The sequence below is a fragment of the Amphiura filiformis genome, chromosome 17 (assembly GCF_039555335.1).
Source record: "Amphiura filiformis chromosome 17, Afil_fr2py, whole genome shotgun sequence".
NCBI lineage: Eukaryota > Metazoa > Echinodermata > Ophiuroidea > Amphilepidida > Amphiuridae > Amphiura > Amphiura filiformis.
Window position 1 is genome coordinate 31,937,242 of NC_092644.1, and position 23,777 is coordinate 31,961,018.

Sequence of the window (23,777 nt, forward strand, 5' to 3'; positions counted from 1 at the left end):
TTAGGGCGTGACTTGTGTAAGTGACACAAACATCGTACTTTATAGATACCGCAAACGCAAAATGTACGCTAGCTTGCAGCCACTGAGGTGCCAATCGTCTGATATCGCCTTTCATGTCAGCGACTCGCAACGCGTACTCACATACATTGTGTTGATTAATACGGGGATTTATATCACCGCATGGCTGTCAATCACTTGCCTTATTTGGCAACACAATATTTTACGGAGTTAATTCAGCCAATCAGGAAAGACGTTTTATGAGGTTGTCGCCAGACGGTTTGTTTAGTGACGAAGGAGCACAAATCGGCTGGGACCGAGACTAGATAATAGTTGACATCATGGGCTACACAAAAATGCGTGATAACAATTGCACCGAGCCGGAGTTGGCGTCATCAAACTTTGGTCACCAAACTCTGAACATCAATGTCATAATTTCCAACATGCGTACTGAGTACATGACTTCCGGAAGCACTGGCTATATAAAACATAAGCGCAGGTGGTGGGAATGCAGTGTCGGTGTAAGCTTTCGTTTCGACAATTTGGTACTTGGGACTTGTTCGCACTTATCTTATACTAGTAGTATCGACATTTATTACTGGAAATTTTTCTCACTTTCACTCTTTAAGGTAAGTTAGACCTATTTTATTTTAATGAACAGGGTGTCAAATGAGAAAGAAAGGTCCAATTAACAAAATGTATATTTCAGAATAATCCAAAATTATCAAGTTATTGAACAGCAAGGATGAATATAACTGACGAGTTTCTTTTTGTGCCTGGTGTACTTGGTTTCTCTGCATATATGCCTATACCTTTTCATTGCTGTTCCTTAAAAAGTAATTCTTGACTATATCCAAATTGGAGTTTTATTTATCTATAATAAGATGCAGTAGATAATGGTCTATTGGTCATGTGTTATTACAGAACCACTACAAAATCCTAGATTTGAATTCTAAATGATATATATATATAGCCTATTATCCTACTTTTTCTTTTGTTCCACAGGATTTCGCCAAAAGCTTCCAATCATGAAAGGTCTTTTAGTATTGGCGATATTTGTCTTAGCGGTAGTTGGTAAGTGGCATATTCATGCGTCTTCTATAAAATTTATTACAGTGGCATACATGGAAAGAGGCACATAGAAAGATGCCCATGCATCACTAATTTTAATCCCTACTTTTTCTTTGTATTTGGAGACACGATGGGCAACTATCAACTTGCTCCCTGCCGCAGCGTTTTTCCCCTGCAGCAAAAGTTCGAGCGGAAAATACGACTTAAGTTTGAAAGTTACAGAAACCAGCCAATTTCTGCCAGCCATTTACCTCGGCACTTCTAAATCGACCTAGTTTTTGTCAAAGACCCTCGCGATAGGCACAGGTTAATAATAAACGTTTTTGCCTGCGATATTTCTGTGACATAATTGTGTCTTGACTACTTCGCTACGACGTGATGTTTGGTACCCGGATTTTGTTTTTCTCGATGTTTAGTCGCTACGGCATATTATTTGGTACAATTAATATATGTACAGTATATAGATGAGACTGGGGTGTGTCCACCCTCGTCCTCCCGCCACGGATTTCTGATCTCGTGACTGCTGGGAAAGTACCATATGATGTGTTTGTCCCTAGGCGGACACCCAGGGTGGACTCGCCCATCGGCGTATTATGTAAAGTATTGATAATAATGGCTTTAAACAAGGTAAAACTACTGGCAAGCATTTTTTTAAAGTGGTATTAGTATACTCATACCCCGGGACTCATACCACCGTTTATGTTCTAAACCATAATGCCCTCGAAGTTGTAAATAAATCATGTTTTGCTCACTTTGAACCCATATATTAGCTTATACATTATACTTTGCAATAAATTTAGTAACTCCCCTTCTAACCTGAAAAATTAAAATTAACATACAGTCAGTCTACTCTGAAGTACAAAGTACCGACGCGGACGCACACATTGTGCCGACTTTGAAGGCACGCATACTTCAGCAGAGACGCAGCTCTGCGCACTGTTTACTCGCTGTATATGCGAGCATTGTCACTTTGTACTTCAGAGTGGACAAACTCTAGCTAGGCTATAGTCAGGAAAAATAGGGCGAACATGCACTCCCCGGTCTCCCCTATGCACTGCACTTGTTGTGACAACTGCAAAACGCAAAACGTTCAACTATTCTGAATTGAATAAAACTGGCCCTAACGGAGCGTGGTCCGATTGTTCATGTTCTGTTTTCTCTCTTACATTGAGGCATATATAGGCCTACCATTAAACATGTTAAAACAATAGTATTTCAAAATTTTTTAGATATTGCTCCAGCTATCCAGCGTGTTTGATACGAGAAGCAAAAACAAATGTATAACAATGCCCCATAGGATAGTACATTTTTGCAGTTGTTTAACTCTTAATATTTATTATGTAGCAATTTTACAGCAAAATAAAGTCATTACTACATGAAAATTGAAGCGTTAGGTAATTATTTATTTTATTCTTTGAGTTTGATGCATTTTTCCATCTGCAATTTTGTGCTTTCGTTCGTCTTTGCTTGCGCTGCGGGGAAGCCCTTGTTTACGGCATTTGTGTGACGTCACAGTAGTGCTTTCGCGAAATCCCTTACTGGAGGTAACAATTCACTCACCAATAAATCCAAATACTTTATTATCGAAAATGCGTGTATTGGCGATGCCGTGGGTTACCACGTTTTTGTTCACACCACCTTAACGAAACATATCTCGCACACCGACATCGCCTGGCTAATAATTACTTGGTACAGCAGAGATACTAAAATCAATACCGGGATCGACACACGTGAATGTGCTATGCACGATTTGATATTCAGACGATAAATCTTTGGATACCGGGGTAGAAAATGATGAATATCTCCCGTAAGTTTTTTATTCTAAAGAAGCCATATTTATTTCCTTGCACTTGAATATATGTGTTGAACGGATATGATAGTCGTTAGCTTGCGTCTTGAGAAACAACCGTGTGTCTTGAACTCAAAAACTGACAAAATTCTGATTTTATATATGCCGAACTATAGCGCAGTGTAGGACACTCGTGGAGGCAGTCTAAAAGCGGATGACCTAATGGCGCATATCATGATCACTCACACACAGAGGGTCAGTCACCGGGCTATTGTCAATAGCCTTAGTCGGATGTCCCTCAGCCCATTAGGTATCTCAAAACTATTAAACAGGTCGGAACAAAATGGCCATGCGTGGCTGTGGATTCAACCTACCAATGGCGATTTCTGCCATGAAGATATCTTTTTACTGGGGTAATGAGCTTTCTTCTCATACAAATAAGTCAGTTTTGATGAAGAAAAATGGGGGACGAGACTGTCAGTCGGATCACATCCCTTTAACCTAGAAACATATTAAAAAAACACATTATATCTTATATTTTACAGAGAATGTAGTTGTGGCGCAGAAAAATTGTTACGTATGTGGGTGGATAGAAGGGGCTGGACAAGCAGACGTTTGTTCTGACAGCAACTTTGACTCAAGTGCGCCAACTGTTGCCCAGATCTCATGTGCCGACAGCTACTGTTATGTAAGTATATTATTGGTTTAAAATAGTTCTACACAGACGGCTCCAAACGACAATTCCTAAACATTTAACCTTCCCGCGCCAACTAAATCACTAGACAAAAACTTGCAATTATTTTTCCTCTTGAAAAAGACAACAATTACATTTGTAAAGCCAAATCGTCGGTCGCAACACATAGTGTCGTAGAGTGATTTTTCCAAATTTTTTGTTTCACATAGTGACTTATAAGTTTAGAGCAAGCTAGCTGTGTCCTAAAATAGTTATTCCTTTTTAACTGTGAATGATACATGCAGTCCCAGCATGCAGTTTAATAGTTTGAAACTTAAACTTCAATTTCAAATGGAATCGGGCCGGCAGAGAGATAACTTTGGAAGATTATCGACTCCGTTATTTAATAGTAATATGTCGTTCATACGTATACACGGTTTTTTTTCGGAAACGTATTTTGTCAGGAAACTTGAATAAATTAGGGAAAGACAACGGAAATCAAGTGACCGGATGATGTGTCCTAGCGACCATTTTACTTCTTACATGTCTTACATGATTTTATTCACGTGTCGTAATACTTTTACTCTCACATCCCTGGGTTAACATATTTACAATTTTAAATTATATGTTGAGCATACAATATATTCTGTAGTAAATCAATGGAATATGACAGTGATTGTTGAGGTATTATATGCTTGATAGAATTAAATTGTCTGACCAGCTAGTCTCCTCCGCCGTCAGTGTGATTCCAGTCACTCTACAAAGCGTGTTGCGAAGGTGGTGGAGACTGAAGCTGTTAGTGACGACCACGCATGCGTTAAAAATGTATCCTATAGACGAATCCAACGAGCCAAGTCATGGTCAGGATTTGGTCGGCCATCTTTGGTTTCCCGCTAGCACCAACCTGGGGTTTTGAGCGCCCGATTGTGCAAATAAAGCCACCTAACACCTGGAGAAGATGCAAAGACGAGGAGGGTTAATAGAATAATATATACAATAGAGGTAATCATGTCGCATCTATGCATACATAGTCCTTTTGTTCATCCATTAATTTTGTACATCTATGAATAGATGCGACGGGATTACCTGCGGAATTATCTCTATTGTATTATTCTATTAACCCTCCTCGACCTTCTCTAGGTGTAAGTATTTGCACAACTGTTGGAACTGTATTGTGTTGTAAACATTCTTTTGTCTACCTGTGTTTTCGCGGAAGGTGTAAAACGGGTGATGGAATGCAGTTTAAAATTTCCGCCAAGGCCGAATCATTACACATTTTGGATGCATTGTAGCCGGCGGGGACCCAACTAAAGGCTGCTAGTCAGGTGTAGGAAGGCGTGAATTTGGATTCCTCTATAGACGAATCTAAATTCACGCATTCCTACACCTGACTAGCAGCCTTTAGTTGGGTAGCCGTCGGCTACAATGCACTCAAAATGTGAAATTATTCGGCCTTGGCGGAAATTTTAAACTGCATTCCATCACCCGTTTTACACCTTTCGCGAAAACACGGGTAGACAAAAGAATAACACAATACAGTTCCCTTCGACAAAACACACAGCATGGTCTATTCGTTGTTGTAGTGACATATTAATAATCGGATTAACTATACGCGGTATCTATGCATTGACGTGCTTGCGAACAAAAGGACTATATGGTTGAATAGATGCGACGGGATTACCTGCGGAATTATCTCCATTATATATAGTATTAGCTATTATTCTATTAACCCTCCTCGTCCTTGCATCTTCTCTAGGTGTTAGGCGGATTTTATTTGCACAATTGGACGCTCAAAGCATCAGGTTGGTGCTAGCGGCTACCCAAAGATGTCCGACCAAATCCTGACCATGACTTGGCTACTTGGATTCGTCTATAAGTCCAGCATTGCTGTAACCGCTCCATCCGGCATTGCTCTTATGAACTCTCACCCTCCTGATTTTGTCCTTCACGTACGCCACAATGTGTTGCGACCGAGCTAGCTGGGACTCGAATCCGTGTTGTGTTTGTAGGCTACGTCTTTTTCAAACTGGGAACTTACTTTGAACGTCATTCATACGTTCCCTAAATGGAACGCCCTCTAGCGTTAGAAGAATAGTAATCAGAGCATCGTACAATGATAACCCGAAGGTCCCTGATTGAAATCCCGATGGTTACCGTAATAGTTCCTCAATTAACTTACTTATCATATTTTTACATGCCATTGTTTCTTTCTGTTCTCAGACGTATGTTACAGAGAAAACTGACATCCTCCCTGCAAGTGTAGTTCGATCGTGCGACGCAGCCGCTACCCCAGGGGTACCTTCTTTCTGTGCTGAGGCTGGTACTGGTCCAGGACCTGGCGGTATAGGCGAGGTAACCTGTTGTAACGACAACTTATGTAATGCTCCAGGAGGCGGCGGCGGCGGCGGCGGCGGTGGCGGTGCTGCGGGCATTGTCATAGACTTGTCCGTTATCATTACATCTACCGTTGTGACAATTTGGACGGCTCGTCAATTTTAATAATTTTTCAAAATATTCAAATGAAATTGATCTACTATTAAATATCTGAATATAGAAATAGAATATAAACACCAATCTTGAACAATTCTGGACATTAACTCATAAGGATAATAATAAAACACATCGGAATATAGGCCCAATAAAAATTATTTTTATTGGGCCTATATTCCGATGTGTTTTTTTTCTCGTTGCGACGAAAATAGGCCGACCATGCATTGGGATACTCCCACACTACCCTGTGAAAGATTTAGCTAAAGTCTTCCACAGAGGGAGTATGAATTTCGAATAGAATAGACAATTGGGTAACTTCCATTTGAAATACTCACTCCAGTTGTGGAAGATATAGGTAAAGCCATAATACAGGGGGAGTATGGGTTTCAAAATGACCAATTATATTGGAAAAACTAAACTCCCCCTGTGGAAGGTATTTACAAAATCTTCCACAGGGGTAGTGTGGATTTCAACAGGGAATACAGTAAATCCCCGTCTACAAGCATATATAGTTGTTTTTTTAAAAGCTTAATTAATTCGAAGCAAGCGTTAATATACCAATACAATAGATCGGTCTTAAAATAATACTTGTTTGTATATGCTTGGATCCGTAATTTATTTGCTCAAACTCCATAATGGCGACTGGATTAATGTAGCTTTCATCGGAAGCACACAATATGCTTGTAGACGGGGTTTTACGGTAGTATATTATGTCAGTTATGACTACATACTCCGACGTTTTGCGGGCGTTTCCCGTTACGACAGATGCAGGCTAATTTCCGCCGCGTCTTTCCGTTCGTCGCTGCGATTGTGTAGCGATACTTTGGCTTTGCACTCCAAATCCAAGTAATGCGCATAACTTGCTTCACGTTATGACCTCGAAGGCTTGCCATAAAAAATTCTGCGTTAGTCGCAACTGAAGACACTGAATATAAACTGTTAATGATCAGTGGCGGCGCCAGGAATTTTTTTTTTTTCCATGGGGGGGGGGGGGGCAAAGTGAAATTTCGGGGGGGGTTTTTGGTAAAATTTTGTGCAAAATTGCCGCAAAAAGTGGAAATTTACGTGATTTTGCCTCAAAAGTGTGTGGGGGGGACGGGGGTGCAAAAAAAATGCCCCTTGCCCCCCCGTAGCGCCGCCACTGTTAATGATGCCATGAATATACTTCAACGACGAACGACTTCTATAGGGGGGTAGCAGGACATACTGCAGTTACTGTCCGTTTTCCTATACACAATACACAGTGCTCTTTCCCATTGACGCGTGACCTCTACAAATAGCCCTACGTTAAAAGTATGGGGATATGCCTAGTTAACGTCGCTGTGTGAAAAATAACCGGCCAATATTAAAAGTATTCTTCTAAAGTTCTAGAAAATATAGTTTTGTAACATGTCCTAAATTTTTAGCTAATTTAGATGTTTGGAAATATGCGTACTTTGGTGTTTTAGTTAATGTTATAGGTAATAGTACATTGCCTAGTTAACGTCGCTGTGTGAAAAATAACCGGCCAATATTAAAAGTACTCTTCTAAAATTCTAGACAATATAGTTTTGTAACATGTCCTAAATTTTTAGCTAATTTAGATGTTTGGAAATATGCGTACTTTGGTGTTTTAGGAAGGATATGTAAACGACAGATAACACCAAAAATATGAAGAAATTATTTCCAAACCGTGTTAAGTCTGCAAACCACCATGTTTCTCATTTTCAAGAACGCTGGTTAACAATAAGCACGTATTGTCTCATTTCGTAAACAAAGACCACACAGAATTGTTCTCTAGCGCTCGCTTTAAATCGTTCACCCAACTGAAAGTATAATCCAGCTCATTGCTCCATTGTACGTGTAAAGCAGACACATATGTTGTGTGTATTTAACCAGAGAAGATATGATTTAATCAGTTGAGCTGTTTTCAATGAGTGTTATCTTGGTTTAATAGCTTTTAATGGGGGTTAAGTCCTGCAAAGGTCGAGTTGAATTCTACTGTAGACATGACTGCATCATGATACCACTTAGGAATATTGTCATGGTAGAAAAGATCATATGAGAAAACGTGCATGGTTGTTTTATTGTACATGTAGTTTGTCTTTGACATTTGTTCAGAGAAAACTCTTTTTGAGTTCCAATGAACGAACCCGGGGTGAGCCGTTCAGTTAAGGGGCACTCTCAGAAATACATTAATAAAAGTGCTCTAACTTTTTAATTATTCATGCCAAATAAACTTCAAAACCTTTGTTTAGCCATGATTGAACCAATTCTTGCCTTCGCTTATGAACTTGTTTAGGAAGTCAATGGCTAAACATTATCATTTAGTTTATCATTAGGTTATCATTTTAGTATTTAAACACGTTTTCAAATTGAAGGCAATAATATGTTCAGAAAAGTGTTCAATTGTTTAACACTGTTTTTACGTGTATATAATTTTTTAAAGGAAACTAGTCAAGTATATCTTGCAGGAATAATTAAGAAGTTACAGCATTTTTAATTAATGTATTTCTGAGAGTGTACAGTACCTTTATCCGACAAGAAACGAGCTTAGTAGAGCGATTGGATCCGGGGACTGAATTATATAAATTCAATCCTGCTTATGTTTTTGATTGATTGATTCTGTTGATTATCAACATTAAAAATGCAGTATGATATAGTATGACCTATATAATACACAACATATCTGTAAAAATAAGAAAAAATCACGTAGTATACACAATTATTAAAACAGTGTTGATAAAAAAAAAATTTCTTTGTGTTTGTATGATTTAAAACTTGTATAGCAATTTCCCTCCCTCCCTCCCTCACTCTCTCCCTTCCTCCTTCCCCCTCCCTCCCTCCCTCCCTCCCCAATAGCGTAGCTAGGGGCTGTGGCGCTCGGAGGCAAGGATACAGAGTGGCGCCCACCCCTCATTTCTGAAATACTTGCGCGCTCCGCGCTTGTAAATTTGCACAAATACCACTAGATTAGTTATAATTTGAATTTTGGTCTTAAAACGGTCTTTTAAAAGACAATTTCTGATTACTGTTAGCATGCAGAGTTTTGTGGTTCATGTTTTTAAATTTTAATGCAAGATGAAGACTGGCTTCAATTGAGCCGTCATTTCGTAAATTTTCGGTTTTTTTCAAATTCAAATTTTACACAATAATAGTGCCAAAATGGTCCACCAAATGGCTTCATCTAGGTCTTCATTTTGTAAAAGTTTTATGTTTAAAGCATTTTTCATACAATAACAGTAAAAACTTGTCTACCCCTGTCCTGTTTGAAGCAATTATTTATATAATTACCATGTTTACACAATGATTGTACCAAAATGGTCCACCAAATGGCCGCATTTAGGTCTTCATTTCATGTAGTAAAAGGTTCTCCATTCTGACACCCCCTGTGTCGCGCGACTTTATGTTTGAAGCAATTTTTATACAATAACAGTGAAAACTTGTCCACGACTGGCTTCATTTGGGCCGTCATTTCGCAAATTTTTGGTTTTTTCAAATTCAAATTTTACACAATAATAGTGCCACAATGTTGCACCAAATGGCTTCAGTTATCTTCATTTTGCAAAAGTTTCTCACTTCTGTCTGAAGGGGCACATTCCCCCTCAGATCTAGATACTCCCTTGTGTCGCCCAACTTTATGTTGTTTGAAGCCATTTTTATACAATAACAGTAAAAAACTTGAACACAACTGGCTTCAATTGGGCCGTCATTTTGCAAATTTTTCGGTTTACACAATGATTGTGCCAAAATGGTCCACCAAATGACTTCATTTAGGCCTTCATTTTGCAAAAGTTTCTCACTTCTCAGGGAGACACCCCCCTTGTGTCGCCCAACTCATCTTTTGAAGCAATTTTTATACAATAACAGTGAAAACTTGTCCACGACTGGCTTCATTTGGGCCGTCATTTCGCAAATGTTCGTCTGTTTTTTCAAACTCATATGTTACACATAATAGTGCCAAAATGGTCCACCAAATGGCTTCATCTAGGTCTTCATTTTGTAAAAGTTTCTCACTTCTCAGGGGGTCACATCCGCCCTCAGACACCCCCTTGTATCGCCCAACTTATGTTTGAAGCAATTTTTTATGCAATAACAGCTCGGCTCGGCTCGGCTCTGACAAGAAAGGACTCAGACTCGAAGACGAGTCCAGTCCAATTCCAGTCCAATCAATCAATGTTCTGATCCACTCATTTATTTTCCTGTCTCTTTTTGTGATCCCAAGCATGCTCCTTTCCATACTGTGTTGAGCCACTCTCAACTTTTGCTTCATTCTCTGATTCATGGCTCAAGTTTACCGGCCCAAGGATTTTGCGTACTGAATCATCATCATCATCTAGAACGCGTGTTAGGCAATGTTGTTTTGGAACATTATTATTTTGCATGTTTTTGCTTTTGCTTGCTATCTTCTGTAGATAGCATTTAGGGCCTACAAAGAAAATGACTCATACCTCTATTTTTTTTTGTATATGTTTAACTATTTTTTTAATGATAATTATTTGTAATTATTTTTAACTGTCTACTGAAGATAGCAATCACGGCGGGTTTATATGAGACAAAAAGTATTTTTTGTTTTGTTTCTCATTTTCTTTCCTTCATGTTCCCAATAATCTCTGCTATATAGTGCCGTTTTAAATTTTGGTCAGCTTCTTCATTTTTACATTTCTTTATAGCTTTGCATTCGGCCTAATGCCGTTTTTTTTTTTTTTCTAGGCGCGCGGCAATTTATAGCCGTTTTACCAAATGTTTACCGGCCCAAGGATTTTGCGTACTGAATCCTCACATTATGCCGTACTGAATCATCATCATCATCTAGAACGCGTGTTAGGCAATGTTGTTTTGGAGCATTATTATTTTGCATGTTTTTTTGCTTTGCTTGCTATCTTCTGTAGATAGCATTTAGGGCCTACGAAGAAACTGACTCATACCTCTATTTTTTTCCTTTATGTTTAATGATTTTTTTTATGATATCATTTTGACTGTCTACCGAAGATAACAATCACGGCGGGTTTATATGAGACAAAAAGTAATTTTTTGCGTACTGAATCATCATTGTTTTTTGTTTGTTTTGTTTTGCTTTTCTGTTTTGTTTCTTATTTTTTTCCATCGTATTCCCAATAATCTCTGCTATAGGCCTAAGTGCCGTTTTAAATTTTGGTCAGCTTCTTCATTGCATTAATGCAATGACTGATAAAAATCGAGGAAAAATGTTGCTTATTGCAATATCATAGCCTACTTATTAGTAGATATTTTTGGAAACGGTTTTGCAATATTTGTTTTAAATAAAAGAACAACAATTTGATTTTTTTTAAAGCGCAGTGATTTATATAGTGCGCTACGCACAGGCACAACGCCTAGACGTTGATCCACAAGCATCAGCACACTTTATCAGATTGTCGCTGACCACTATGGCTCACATCATTCCATAAACCATTTAACAACAAAATCAGGCGGCGGATGACATGATCGAGCCGGCAACTCGTGAAACCGCCCGGCCGTATGGCATTTTCCATATACTCGGTTAGTTTTGTGGGGTTCATTATCGAACCCCAACGGTTTTAGCTTATGGGTCAGTCCATGTTAAAACAGACTGAGTGTACACCCACCCTCTTGGATTATGATCTCCTTTGGCTCAGGGGTACCTTTCATGGACCCCTAGGTGAGGTCACAAGAAAAAAATTCAAATTCAATTTCGTTTCCGAATGGCGGGCCATCTAAGTTTGGCGACCTTGACCAAAATTGGGAATTTAAGGTGTCCAAATGACAAAGCGCTCTCTTTGAGAGGCATTTTCTTCTTAATTAAATCAGTTGTGACCCTCTATTTGAATGTGGTCACTCACTGGCTGTGTCTGAAATGCCTAATGCCAAAAAAGATTGATTTCGGAATTTCGTTGGGATTTCAGAGGGGGTCAAAATCAGCACTTCATACTGTTCAATCAAATTATCTTTGATTTTGAAGGACCCATGATAATGCCACAGTGCACTTATAGGTCATAATTATGTTCAGAATGGATTAACCATGTGCCAATGTCTATGAGCAATTCAAAAAAAGAGACATTTCTAGACCCCCCTACAGAATTTTAGTCCCCCCTAAAGTGGTTCAGCCACAAATGGCGCTTAAAATCGGCAAATTTTGACACCTAATAACTTTAGGTGTACACCAGATATGAATTTCTAGTCTTTTGCATCTGAAAGAATGTAGTCTAATGTTACTAGGAACATAAGATTTGTTTTGTATTTTTTGTGTTTTGATACTTTCAAAAAGGTCGTTGACCTATGAACATTTGTCGTCATAGCGCCCTCCTCAAAGGTCTGACACATAACAAACTATACATTTTTGGAATCCTCATGACCATACGAGTAATTTGATATATTACTTGACATAATTGGGAGCATTCTGAAAATTTGACCCCCATAACCTGTACTTTGCATGTGCATTGTTGCCAGGAAGTGCATTTTTGACAAAAAAAAAAATCCATACAGAGGATTAGAAAGTAGTTTTTCTTATTACTTGACTCAAGAGCAACTTGAAATATCAGGATAAATAATACAAATGGCTATAAAGTGATCAAAAATATAAAAAATATCATACTAAAATTGGCATTTTGTACCGTATCCTGTATGCATGGTATGTTAGGCAAAAATGACTATTTTTGAAAGCGTCAACTTAATACTAAAACACAAAAAATACAAAACAAATCTTATGTTCCTAGTAACATTAAACTACATTCTTTCAGATGCAAAAGACTAGAAATTCATATCTGGTGTACACCTAAAGTTATTAGGGGTCAAAATTTGCCGACTTTAAGTGCCATTTGTGGCTGAACCACTTTAGGGGTGGCCTAAAATTCTGTAGGGGTCTAGAAATTTCTCTTTTTTAATTGCTCATAGACATTGGCATATGGTTAATCCATTCTGAACATAATTAGGACCTATAAGTGCACTGTGACATTATCATGGGTCCTTCAAAATCAAGATAATTTGATTGAACAGTACGAAGTGCTGATTTTTGACCCCCTCTGAAATCCCAACGAAATTCCGAAATATATCTTTTTTGGCATTAGGTATTTCAGACACAGCCAGTGAGTGACCACATTCAAAAAGAGGATCACAACTGATTCAATTAAGAAGAAAGTGCCCCGCAAAGAGAGCACTTTGTCATTTGGACCCCTTAAATTCACAATTTTGGTCGAGGTCGTCAAACTTTGATTGCCCGCCATTCGCAAACGAAATGGAATTTGAATTTTTTTTTTGTGACCTCACCTAGGGATCCATGAAAGGTACCCCTGAGCCAAAGGAGAGCAAAATCCAAGAGGGTGGGTGTACACTCAATCTGTTTCGACATGGACTGACCCTTATATTTATATTATTTATCAACATAGGCCTATTTGTTTATGATATTTCAAGCGTTTTAAAATTTCAAAATAATCCCATTCAATTACACGGTTGACGATGAAAATTTACTGAATTTAGGGACTGCACGTCATACACCACCTGAACAAAATGAGGGGAACCTTACAAATATAATAATGACACATTTTGTCAGACCAATGTTTTTTTTTACAAACGTGATAAAGTACTTTATTCCGCCCCTAAGCAAACTCATTTATAGACGTCATCGATCTTTCGGTTTGTTCCCTTAATTGTTATTGCTTTATGGGTCACATAAAGGTCGGGCGGTCAAGCAAATGAATAGGCATATTCATTGGAATTTAATGGAATATTTTTATTTATAATATTCTCTGAACCGTATCCTGTATTATCCCGTTAAGAACTTGACCTTAGTTCCAAGGATGCACCATTTGATTTTCGGGGGGTGGAGGGGGTGGGGCAGAACAGGGTTTTTGGCCGCAGAAAGCGGCAAAGTTGTTAATTTTGTATTACCAATTTTAATGTATACATTTATTCAGAGTTAGGTGACGACTTTTTTATTCATAAGTCATGTCAGTGGATCGAAAATATCTGTTTTCGTCTCACAACTAGTGAAAACTCCCATGCCCCCAAATGGCATGCTCTTTAACATAATCATTTGATTTACAGTGCTGTATAATCGTGAGCAGTAAACAAAGTTAATGTAAGTACTTCTTTTTGATTTAATTAATATTAAACATAACACTCATTCAAATAATATGCTCATTAAAATTTCTTGATTTCTGAGATGGTATATGGTAGGCCTAAAATAATGTGTAGAAAATTGATATACACACACCCGTTTTATATCTGTTCAAGTTAAGACTTATTTCCTGATGAAAAAGGTAAAGGTGTACTCGATTCTGGTCAACGCGTGTTCCATGTAGCGTTCCTCAATGTACATTATATGCCCTAAATTGCTGTGGGAATTCGTCATTCATTTTTTTCTTCTTTTTTTTTTGCAAAAAAGAATTATGTAATTTAAAAAAAATAATAATAAAAATAATTTAATTATTAAAAAAAAGAAGAAAAAAGTTCCAAAGCCTTTATTAAACGAAATTTATAGCTTAAAATAGCTTAAAAAGTAAAAAAAAAAAAAAGAATCTCGACCTACCTACCTTTATATATTTTTTTTATGTTACGCCAATCAAACAATTTTTTTAGGCCTAATCGTCAAGACATGTTTTGTACATAAACATGTAGCCACCTTTAAAAAAAAAAAAAAGGGGAGGGGCTGTGGATCACGAAATGCCTTTTTAAGTAGGCCCCTAAAATTAAACTATTACCTTTTACAAAAGTGAATAAGATTAAAAAGGTGGGCAGAGGTGGGGGCTTTTTTAATTGCTGCTTTCTTGAAGTTGCAAATTTTTTTAGTGGACATTATCCTCTATCCTTGGTACGTTTTACACATGCACAATAATGGTAGTACGTATTGAGTGAACTTCTAGTACACATATTGGCAGGTAGGTTCATTGCTTCATTTCAGTTCGGGGGCATTCGTAATTCACGGACGTCTCTGATTTCAAAGACGGGTCAGTAATTTCACATACGGGGGTCTGTGATATCACATACGTCGAGTTTTGTTGACAGCTGGGCACTCGATGCAGCACATCGGAACAAAGCTGAGTGTATTAGAATAAGCTTTCCTATGTTTAGCAAATATCTACCTGTGCAAAAATTGTATCTATTTGTGCAAATTCTGACAAATGGTCCCAGAACACACTTAGATTGCAATGGTCAAAATCAAATGTTTTGAATTAAAAAAATCCAAAGAGTACCCGAGCCTGCGCTCTAATTCATGAATTGGATAGTAAAATTAGCAGGCACTCAACTTGGGCTAGCTGCAACCCTGATAAGGCCTACTCACAAAATTATTCCCACTGCGCTGGCACGTTGAAAATTCGTTTGTAACTGGGTTTTGAAACTAGGGAGAATGTGATTTATGAGACGTCTCTGAAATATGATACTGTTATGTGCATGCGCGTATTTTTTTTGCAATGGTCAAAATCAAATGTTTTGAATTAAAAAAATCCAAAGAGTACCCGAGCCTGCGCTCTAATTCATGAATTGGATAGTAAAATTAGCAGGCACTCAACTTGGGCTAGCTGCAACCCTGATAAGGCCTACTCACAAAATTATTCCCACTGCGCTGGCACGTTGAAAATTCGTTTGTAACTGGGTTTTGAAACTAGGGAGAATGTGATTTATGAGACGTCTCTGAAATATGATACTGTTATGTGCATGCGCGTATTTTTTTTTGGGAGGGGGGGCTTTGGGGGCGCCAGCCCCCCGGGGTAAAAGCAGGGGGCGGCAAAAACGAAGGGGCGGCGGAAGAAGAAGGGGCGGCAAAAGAAGGGGCGGCGGAAGAAGAAGGGCGGCAAAAAGAATTAGTAACGAAAAAAGGGCAGAAAAAATGTGAAAAGTATACATTTTTTTGAAGAAATAAGGGCGCTAGCGCTTGTAATAATCCTTTTTTTTTGCTCTTCACTTTTCAAACCACCGAAAAAAAATTGGGTCAACCTTTTCGGGCTGTTAAGGAAGGGGTCGCCAAAATTTAATTTTCTTCAGCCCCCCGGGGTAGGGGCGGTCACGGCATGACGCTTTAAGAGTATTTGATATCAGACACGTCCGTGAATTATGAGTGCCCCGAACTGATTTGCACGTACAGTTTTTCTTCATTTTAAATAAGTGTTAACCGTTACGGATGAATGAAACATTGAAACTTCACACACAAAAAAGCGGAACTTGACAAGTTGTGATTATTATCGGTATTGGTTCTATTGTGGAAAAATCCCCGTTCTAAAAGTTGGCAACCATGCAGTTTATTTTTGATAATTTGGGTATGCTGAACTCGAATCTGTTGTCTGCCAAACAATATTTTGAGACCGTAATTCAAGTTTTGAGCACGCAGTTGGCCAATTTAAAGCAATAATGTAAAAATTTGTTCTTCAAAAGTCCAATTTTTAATGTACTTGTATAACTTTACAAAATTCAAGGCCCTGTGTTGTGATTATGTCAAAATCTGAAAATTTTGAAAGAAAATGACGAAACACTAAATTAATTGATACGATCGAAATATTACGATATAATCGCCAGAACAAATAACGACTGTCTTAAGGGGGTACTACACCCATTGCATTTTTTTTGCATTTTGTGAAGAAATGAGAAACAGAAATTGGACAAAGTGGTATGCAAAATGAAGGGGCAAATCTTCTCGTTCAATTGGTGGCATCGGTATCAATGAATCGTACATGCTTCCAATGGTATAAGCCAAAAGGTGGTACATCACTGATGTTTGAAATTCACTTCATTTTGGAAAGTTTACTATCAACGGATTTCGTTAAAATTTTGGATATGTGTTGCTAACACATTAGGGAAATAATGTTGATATGTAAAATGGGAATAAGTGGTCCCTGATTTCTTTTATGACTTCATGAACTTGGTGCTCCACAACTATCAAAAAACGAACCGGTTAAAATGCTTCTATTTTCAATGTTTTGCATTTTGAATTTTGCATTTTGAACTTGCGACATTATTTCACTGAAACTTAATTAAGCCATAGGCAACAGGTTACCACAACCACACTACAGCAATGTTGAAAAAGATTGTATTTTTTGTCACCTATACCACCATATTAGGTAGTTTTCCGTAAGCTTCATGTTTGTGATTTTGGTAACTATTTTATATTTATTTGCCCAATCCATCTCAACTAGGCAATCTAAATTGTACTCACCATTTACATCCCAAGGTATTTTAGTATATCCACCTCACACATTTCCATTATATATCCAGTAACAGACAAAATATCAAAATTGATGCCTCATTATGACATGTATGATATCACAGACTATCACATGTATTCAAAATTGATGCCTGAATTTGACCTGAACCAATTGACCTATAACCTGACCTTTGATGACCTTATAGCCTTTTTTAATCTCTTTTCCTAACAACACATTGTAGAAGATACATACATGGTGTAGTATTAAATTGTCTATGTGGAAGAGATTATGCCTATTTAATTTATTCAGTGTTATAATCAGTGAGTACATTTCTATAGATAGTATAACAAAGGATTTAATGTATTCTATTCATGTATTCTACTTGGACATGTTGAATAGAATAAATTATGGTTTGTTATGAAACATACATCTGAGTTACTAGGATACAGTAAACAAAAAATATATAGGGCTAAAATGATTTTCTAAAATGGTTTAAAAGCACTTTGTATGTAGAGATATTTTATAAGTTCAGGACATGAGGTGATGAACATATTTATATACTTCATAAATTTGCAACAAAAAAAAGAAGATGGGTCATGATGAAAATCAGGGTAGTATACCCCCTTAAGATGGCAAATTTTTTGACTAATTTTGCATTTTTCTCAAAAAATAACTACACACTGGTAACAAAAGTTATGTAATTTACATGTATATTATAGGGGCACGGAATCTAATTACTTCACTGATTCAAGACAAGTGGTTCTGGTTCATTATGATGTACGTTAAGAAATGAGGTACGTTCTAGTGGTATCTCTTTTCTTATCATAAATAACGTACTGCTTGTCTTGAGTCACTGAAATTCCAGTGTAGTAACTGGATCCCTTGCCCTTAAAATATACATAAGTTTTGTGTGTTATTATAATAATAACACACTGGTAACAAAACTTATGTATATTTATTTTTTGCGAAAAATGCAAAAATAGTCACAAATTTATCAAGGGGTGTAGTACCACCTTAATTCCTTTTACCTCAAAGTTCAAAGGTCACATATCTGATAATGAAAACTAACATTTTGATGGTATTTTTTTAATGGAACCGTTACTGTATTGCTATAATTTCCTTCTTTTTCGCATTTCTCTTTTGTCTTTTTGCAGATACTGATTTTCTTTTAAGCCAATTAGCTAGTACTGGTACCGACAATGACGCGTCTTATCCTATTGGCGTTTTTTGCTGTATGCCTATTTAGTTTAGTTTGTAAGTATCTTCGCTGGCCTACATTTTATTGGATCAGAGTTGCACTTTATTTGGAAATCATTAAAAGAAGGAAACAATAATCTCGTCTGTCTAATAGGTTATCTGTGTTATATAAAGCTGCATATCATATCAGCGACTGCTATACCTTGTTTAGGATTTTCAAAATAAGTACATGCATGTTCAACCATGCCCGTTTCAAAATAGCCCGCCAAAGTCATGCAGGTAACTCCGAGGTCATGCATTGAATTGGTTTGAATGAGGAATACTGCGGGAACTAGCGACTTTTTTTAGAAGTCACACATGAGTAACGTGGATAACCTCTATATTGATGGACATACATGCATTTCTCCCAAAACATTGCACTCCTTAAATCTTAGATTATTCCCGCTTTTTTGACACTTTCTTCAACTATGAAGGTCTCTGGCGGAATATCACCATGATCACCTAAAGATGTTCATCATTCCGTGCACTTACTAAATTTAGAACTCTTAGAAATTTGGCAACTCCGTATCAATTAAGCAACCTATGATTGTAGCAAAATATATATTGTCCCGGTACATACTATTTATTGCACGTGTAATACTTTTTGACGTCACGAAAAGTATTGTACATACAATATTGTACGTACAATACGGAGTCTGAAGCGCGCTTCAGTGTTCAATCTAACTACTCAAAACTATCGATTATTCAAAATCGAAATAAACATTACAGACTAGACAATAATTCAGGTTTCGTGCGCGAGGCATTTGTATAAGTAAAAGTTGATCACCTAGGTATCTTTACTAATTTGGACCTGCTGAATCAAATAAAGGAGGTGAGCAAGCGTTATTTTGAGTCTATGACCTTCAAAATGACCCCAGAAATGACCCCATATGGTTAAACAGGGGGAAAAATTAAACATGCTCCGATTTCGCTCATTAGCATATCAAATTATCCGTCTGGTCATAACTCATAAGAATCACAAAAATGGAAATTTTGTGCGTGTACAACCTGTGGTTACTGAGTTATGTGCCAAAAAGGGTCGAATGTCAATTTTCAAGTTGTACAGTGGTCAAAAATTAAAGTTGCTCTGATTTTCATGAAATTTGTACCAACTTTTACTCAAAAATGCTTCAACAATTTTATACAAGCACAAATTTGAGATTTTCCTCCAGACTAATTAGTAATAGGTCAATGCAATCAAAATCAAGTTTGGCTGAATTTCTCATCAAGACGATTGCAACCCTACCTGCCCGCATGCATTTGAGCTTTATTGAATAAAATCTGTAATAATTGTTGATCTTTTCTTCAAAGATAGAATGTTTTGAGAAGTAATAAAAACACCTATTGTGTTCTGCTACATTCACATCAAAAACTTTCCCAATTGTATCTTTCAGTCGCATCTCATGATGACGGTAAGTGTATCCAAGAAGTTTTAGATATATGGAGAAATTAGAGCATTGGCGCGCAACAGTATACGCCATAATGTCAAGTTTAAAAAATGCTTTTAGAATAGAATAAAATAAAATAACGCTACTTTAAATTATGCTTGATTATATTTTAGAAATAGCCGAGGAGTGATTTCAATCAAAATTGTAAACACTGTAGCAGCCGACGTATAAAGGAATATATGGATATTCATTAAAATATACATCAGCCGATGTATAAAGGAATATATGAATATTCATTGAACATCAGCCGATGTATAAAGGAATATGAATATTTATTGACCATTCGTGATTCCCAATCGCGTTACAATTGATATGCTTTTGAAGACAGAGTATTTATTTTAATTTTTGTTGTTGTTGAAATCAGTGAAAATGAAGACTGAAAAAGTGGTAATAATAGTGAATTCAACGGACGAGGGCACAAAACACATCAAAGATCAATAAATGATACAAGGGGATACCTTGAATATATATACGAACAACTATGGAAAGAAAAGGGGCAAGGTATACCAACTTGATGTGGGGAAACAAAATACAGACTATAGAAGTTTTTTTCTTTTTCTTTTATAGACGGTACGCAGAGTGGGACAAAAAACAACTAATGTATACTGTGAGTATGACCAGCTCTTAATAGGCGGGAATTATTCGGTTTTTGTTACTGCACGAGTCAATAAAGTTCCAACTTTCGCACGCGTAAATTCACAAAAACACGCGTCATTCGCGCAAAACTCAAGGGCGCACACCACTAAATAATCTTCCCATTGAAACACGTGTAAAAACACCGGTTTTCTTTGCTCATTTTGAGGCCTTTTGGGCTCGTTTAAAATTTTTTATGATGACCAGTCGATTGCAAATCGATGAAAGTTTAACATATGTTTCAATGTATGTGGGTACTTCCACCTCGTTTTCCCGCTACGAGGCCGCGAACAGCGCCCTCACTGTTTTTGACATGCTCTCAAGACTGCAAACCCGATTCTGCCATTTTTTAATTCGCGGACCTATTTTCTCAATAATTATAAAAATGCGACTTTTTTGGCGACTCACATTTATGTATAGGCTTTACACTTTTATTTAAGCTATAATTCGCCACTCTTTCTGATTAATAAGTCTAAAGACCAGCCCAAAATACCTCAAAAAGTTTCTGTTTTTTTTTTTTTTTTTATTAGGGTTACACAAATGGCGCATTGATTTAGTGGTGTGCCCCTTCAAGGAATAATGATGTTCATAAAATCGAATTTGTTATATTTTTCTTGAAATATAAAATGTTTTGAGTAAAACACTCAAGGTTTGAGTGCTCTGTGACATCCACATCAAGAGAAATGTCCTATCAAAGATACATGGTGCATTCCAAAAATGTGCACATTTTCAACCCTTTGACCATTTGTGCTTATTTCCCTAGATTTGCATTAAATACCAATTCTCAACCTATAGTTTTTGACCGTTTATCTGCTAAAAACAGGCTTTAAAATGAAAAGAAATTGGTTTCATAATGGCAAAGGTCTGTATATTAATGATTTTACAACAATCAACCCCCCATAAAATAATTAAGATTTGAGAGGTTTAAAGACTTGTGCCGATTTGTCACCTTAAGACAATTTTGCTTCAAATCTGAGAAATCTTAGTTTTCTCACAATTTTTGACAGTTTCTTTAACTTTGAAGGCCTCTGAGAGAATAAACTTAGCGCGACTTGCATCTAAAACGCATTAAATATATTCACTAACATAAAAACTATCTATTTAGATCAAAAAACCGCAATTTAATCGAAAGCCAACTTCAATTTTGGCTGAATCTCTCAAGAGCACGATTTTACGCCTAGGCCCTTCAAGGAATAATGATGTTCATAAAATCGAATTTTTGTTATATTTTGCTTGAAATATAAAATGTTTTGAGTAAAACACTCAAGGGTTGAGTGCTCTGTGACATCCACATCAAGAGAAATGTCCTATCAAAGATACATGGTGCATTCCAAAAATGTGCACATTTTCAACATTTTGACCATTTGTGCTTATTTCCCTAGATTTGCATTAAATACCAATTCTCAACCTATAGTTTTTGACCGTTTATCTGCTAAAAACCGGCTTTAAAATGAAAAGAAATTGGTTTCATAATGGCAAAGGTCTGTATATTAATGATTTTACGACAATCAACCCCCCTCATAAAATAATTAAGATTTGAGAGGTTTAAAGACTTGTGCCGATTTGTCACCTTAAGACAATTTTGCTTCAAATCTGAGAAATCTTAGTTTTCTCGCAATTTTTGACAGTTTCTTTAACTTTGAAGGCCTCTGAGAGAATAAACTTAGCGCGACTTGCATCTAAAACGCATTAAATATATTCACTAACGTAAAAACTATCTATTTAGATCAAAAAACCGCAATTTAATCGAAAGCCAACTTCAATTTTGGCTGAATCTCTCAAGAGCACGATTTTACGCCTAGGCCCTTCAAGGAATAATGATGTTCATAAAATCGAATTTTGTTATATTTTTCTTGAAATATAAAATGTTTTGAGTAAAACACTCAAGGTTTGAGTGCTCTGTGACATTCACATCAAGAGAAATGTCCTATCAAAGATACATGGTGCATTCCAAAAATGTGCACATTTTCAACATTTTGACTTTTGTGCTTATTTCCCTAGATTTGCATTAAATACCAATTCTCAACCTATAGTTTTTGACCGTTTATCTGCTAAAAACCGGCTTTAAAATGAAAAGAAATTGGTTTCATAATGGCAAAGGTCTGTATATTAATGATTTTACAACAATCAACCCCCCCATAAAATAATTAAGATTTGAGAGGTTTAAAGACTTGTGCCGATTTGTCACCTTAAGACAATGTTGCTTCAAATCTGAGAAATCTTAGTTTTCTCGCAATTTTTGACAGTTTCTTTAACTTTGAAGGCCTCTGAGAGAATAAACTTAGCGCGACTTGCATCTAAAACGTATTAAATATATTCACTAACATAAAAACTATCTATTTAGATAAAAAAAACCGCAATTTAATCGAAAGCCAACTTCAATTTTGGCTGAATCTCTCAAGAGCACGATTTTACGCCTAGGCCCTTCAAGGAATAATGATGTTCATAAAATCGAATTTTGTTATATTTTGCTTGAAATATAAAATGTTTTGAGTAAAACACTCAAGGGTTGAGTGCTCTGTGACATTCACATCAAGAGAAATGTCCTATCAAAGATGCATGGTGCATTCCAAAAATGTGCACATTTTCAACATTTTGACCATTTGTGCTTATTTCCCTAGATTTGCATTAAATACCAATTCTCAACCTATAGTTTTTGACCGTTTATCTGCTAAAAACAGGCTTTAAAATGAAAAGAAATTGGTTTCATAATGGCAAAGGTCTGTATATTAATGATTTTACGACAATCAACCCCCTCATAAAATAATTAAGATTTGAGAAGTTTAAAGACTTGTGCCTATTTGTCACCTTAAGACAATTTTGCTTCAAATCTGAGAAATCTTAGTTTTCTCGCAATTTTGACAGTTTCTTTAACTTTGAAGGCCTCTGAGAGAATAAACTTAGCGCGACTTGCATCTAAAACGCATTAAATATATTCACTAACGTAAAAACTATCTATTTAGATCAAAAAACCGCAATTTAATCGAAAGCCAACTTCAATTTTGGCTGAATCTCTCAAGAGCACGATTTTACGCCTAGGCCCTTCAAGGAATAATGATGTTCATAAAATCGAATTTTGTTATATTTTTCTTGAAATATAAAATGTTTTGAGTAAAACACTCAAGGTTTGAGTGCTCTGTGACATTCACATCAAGAGAAATGTCCTATCAAAGATACATGGTGCATTCCAAAATTGTGCACATTTTCAACATTTTGACCATTTGTGCTTATTTCCCTAGATTTGCATTAAATATCAATTCTCAACCTATAGTTTTTGACCGTTTATCTGCTAAAAACCGGCTTTAAAATGAAAAGAAATTGGTTTCATA

General features: G+C 36.7%; 1 protein-coding gene and 1 long non-coding RNA gene across 2 annotated transcripts; both read left to right on the plus strand.

Moving 5' to 3' along the window:
* Positions 1-493: 493 nt before the first annotated feature.
* On the plus strand, positions 494-6,969 carry LOC140137642 (uncharacterized). The gene is made up of 5 exons (XM_072159376.1): positions 494-626; positions 1,003-1,071; positions 3,403-3,545; positions 5,751-6,139; positions 6,178-6,969. Exons 2-4 carry the CDS (start codon positions 1,026-1,028, stop codon positions 6,027-6,029), a joined length of 468 nt encoding a protein of 155 aa, XP_072015477.1. The 5' UTR covers positions 494-626; positions 1,003-1,025; the 3' UTR covers positions 6,030-6,139; positions 6,178-6,969.
* Positions 6,970-14,023: 7,054 nt separating this feature from the next.
* On the plus strand, positions 14,024-19,779 carry LOC140138393 (uncharacterized). The gene is made up of 3 exons (XR_011856990.1): positions 14,024-14,073; positions 18,286-18,385; positions 19,762-19,779. It is a non-coding gene; the product is annotated as an uncharacterized lncRNA (long non-coding RNA).
* The last annotated feature ends 3,998 nt before the right edge of the window (positions 19,780-23,777 follow it).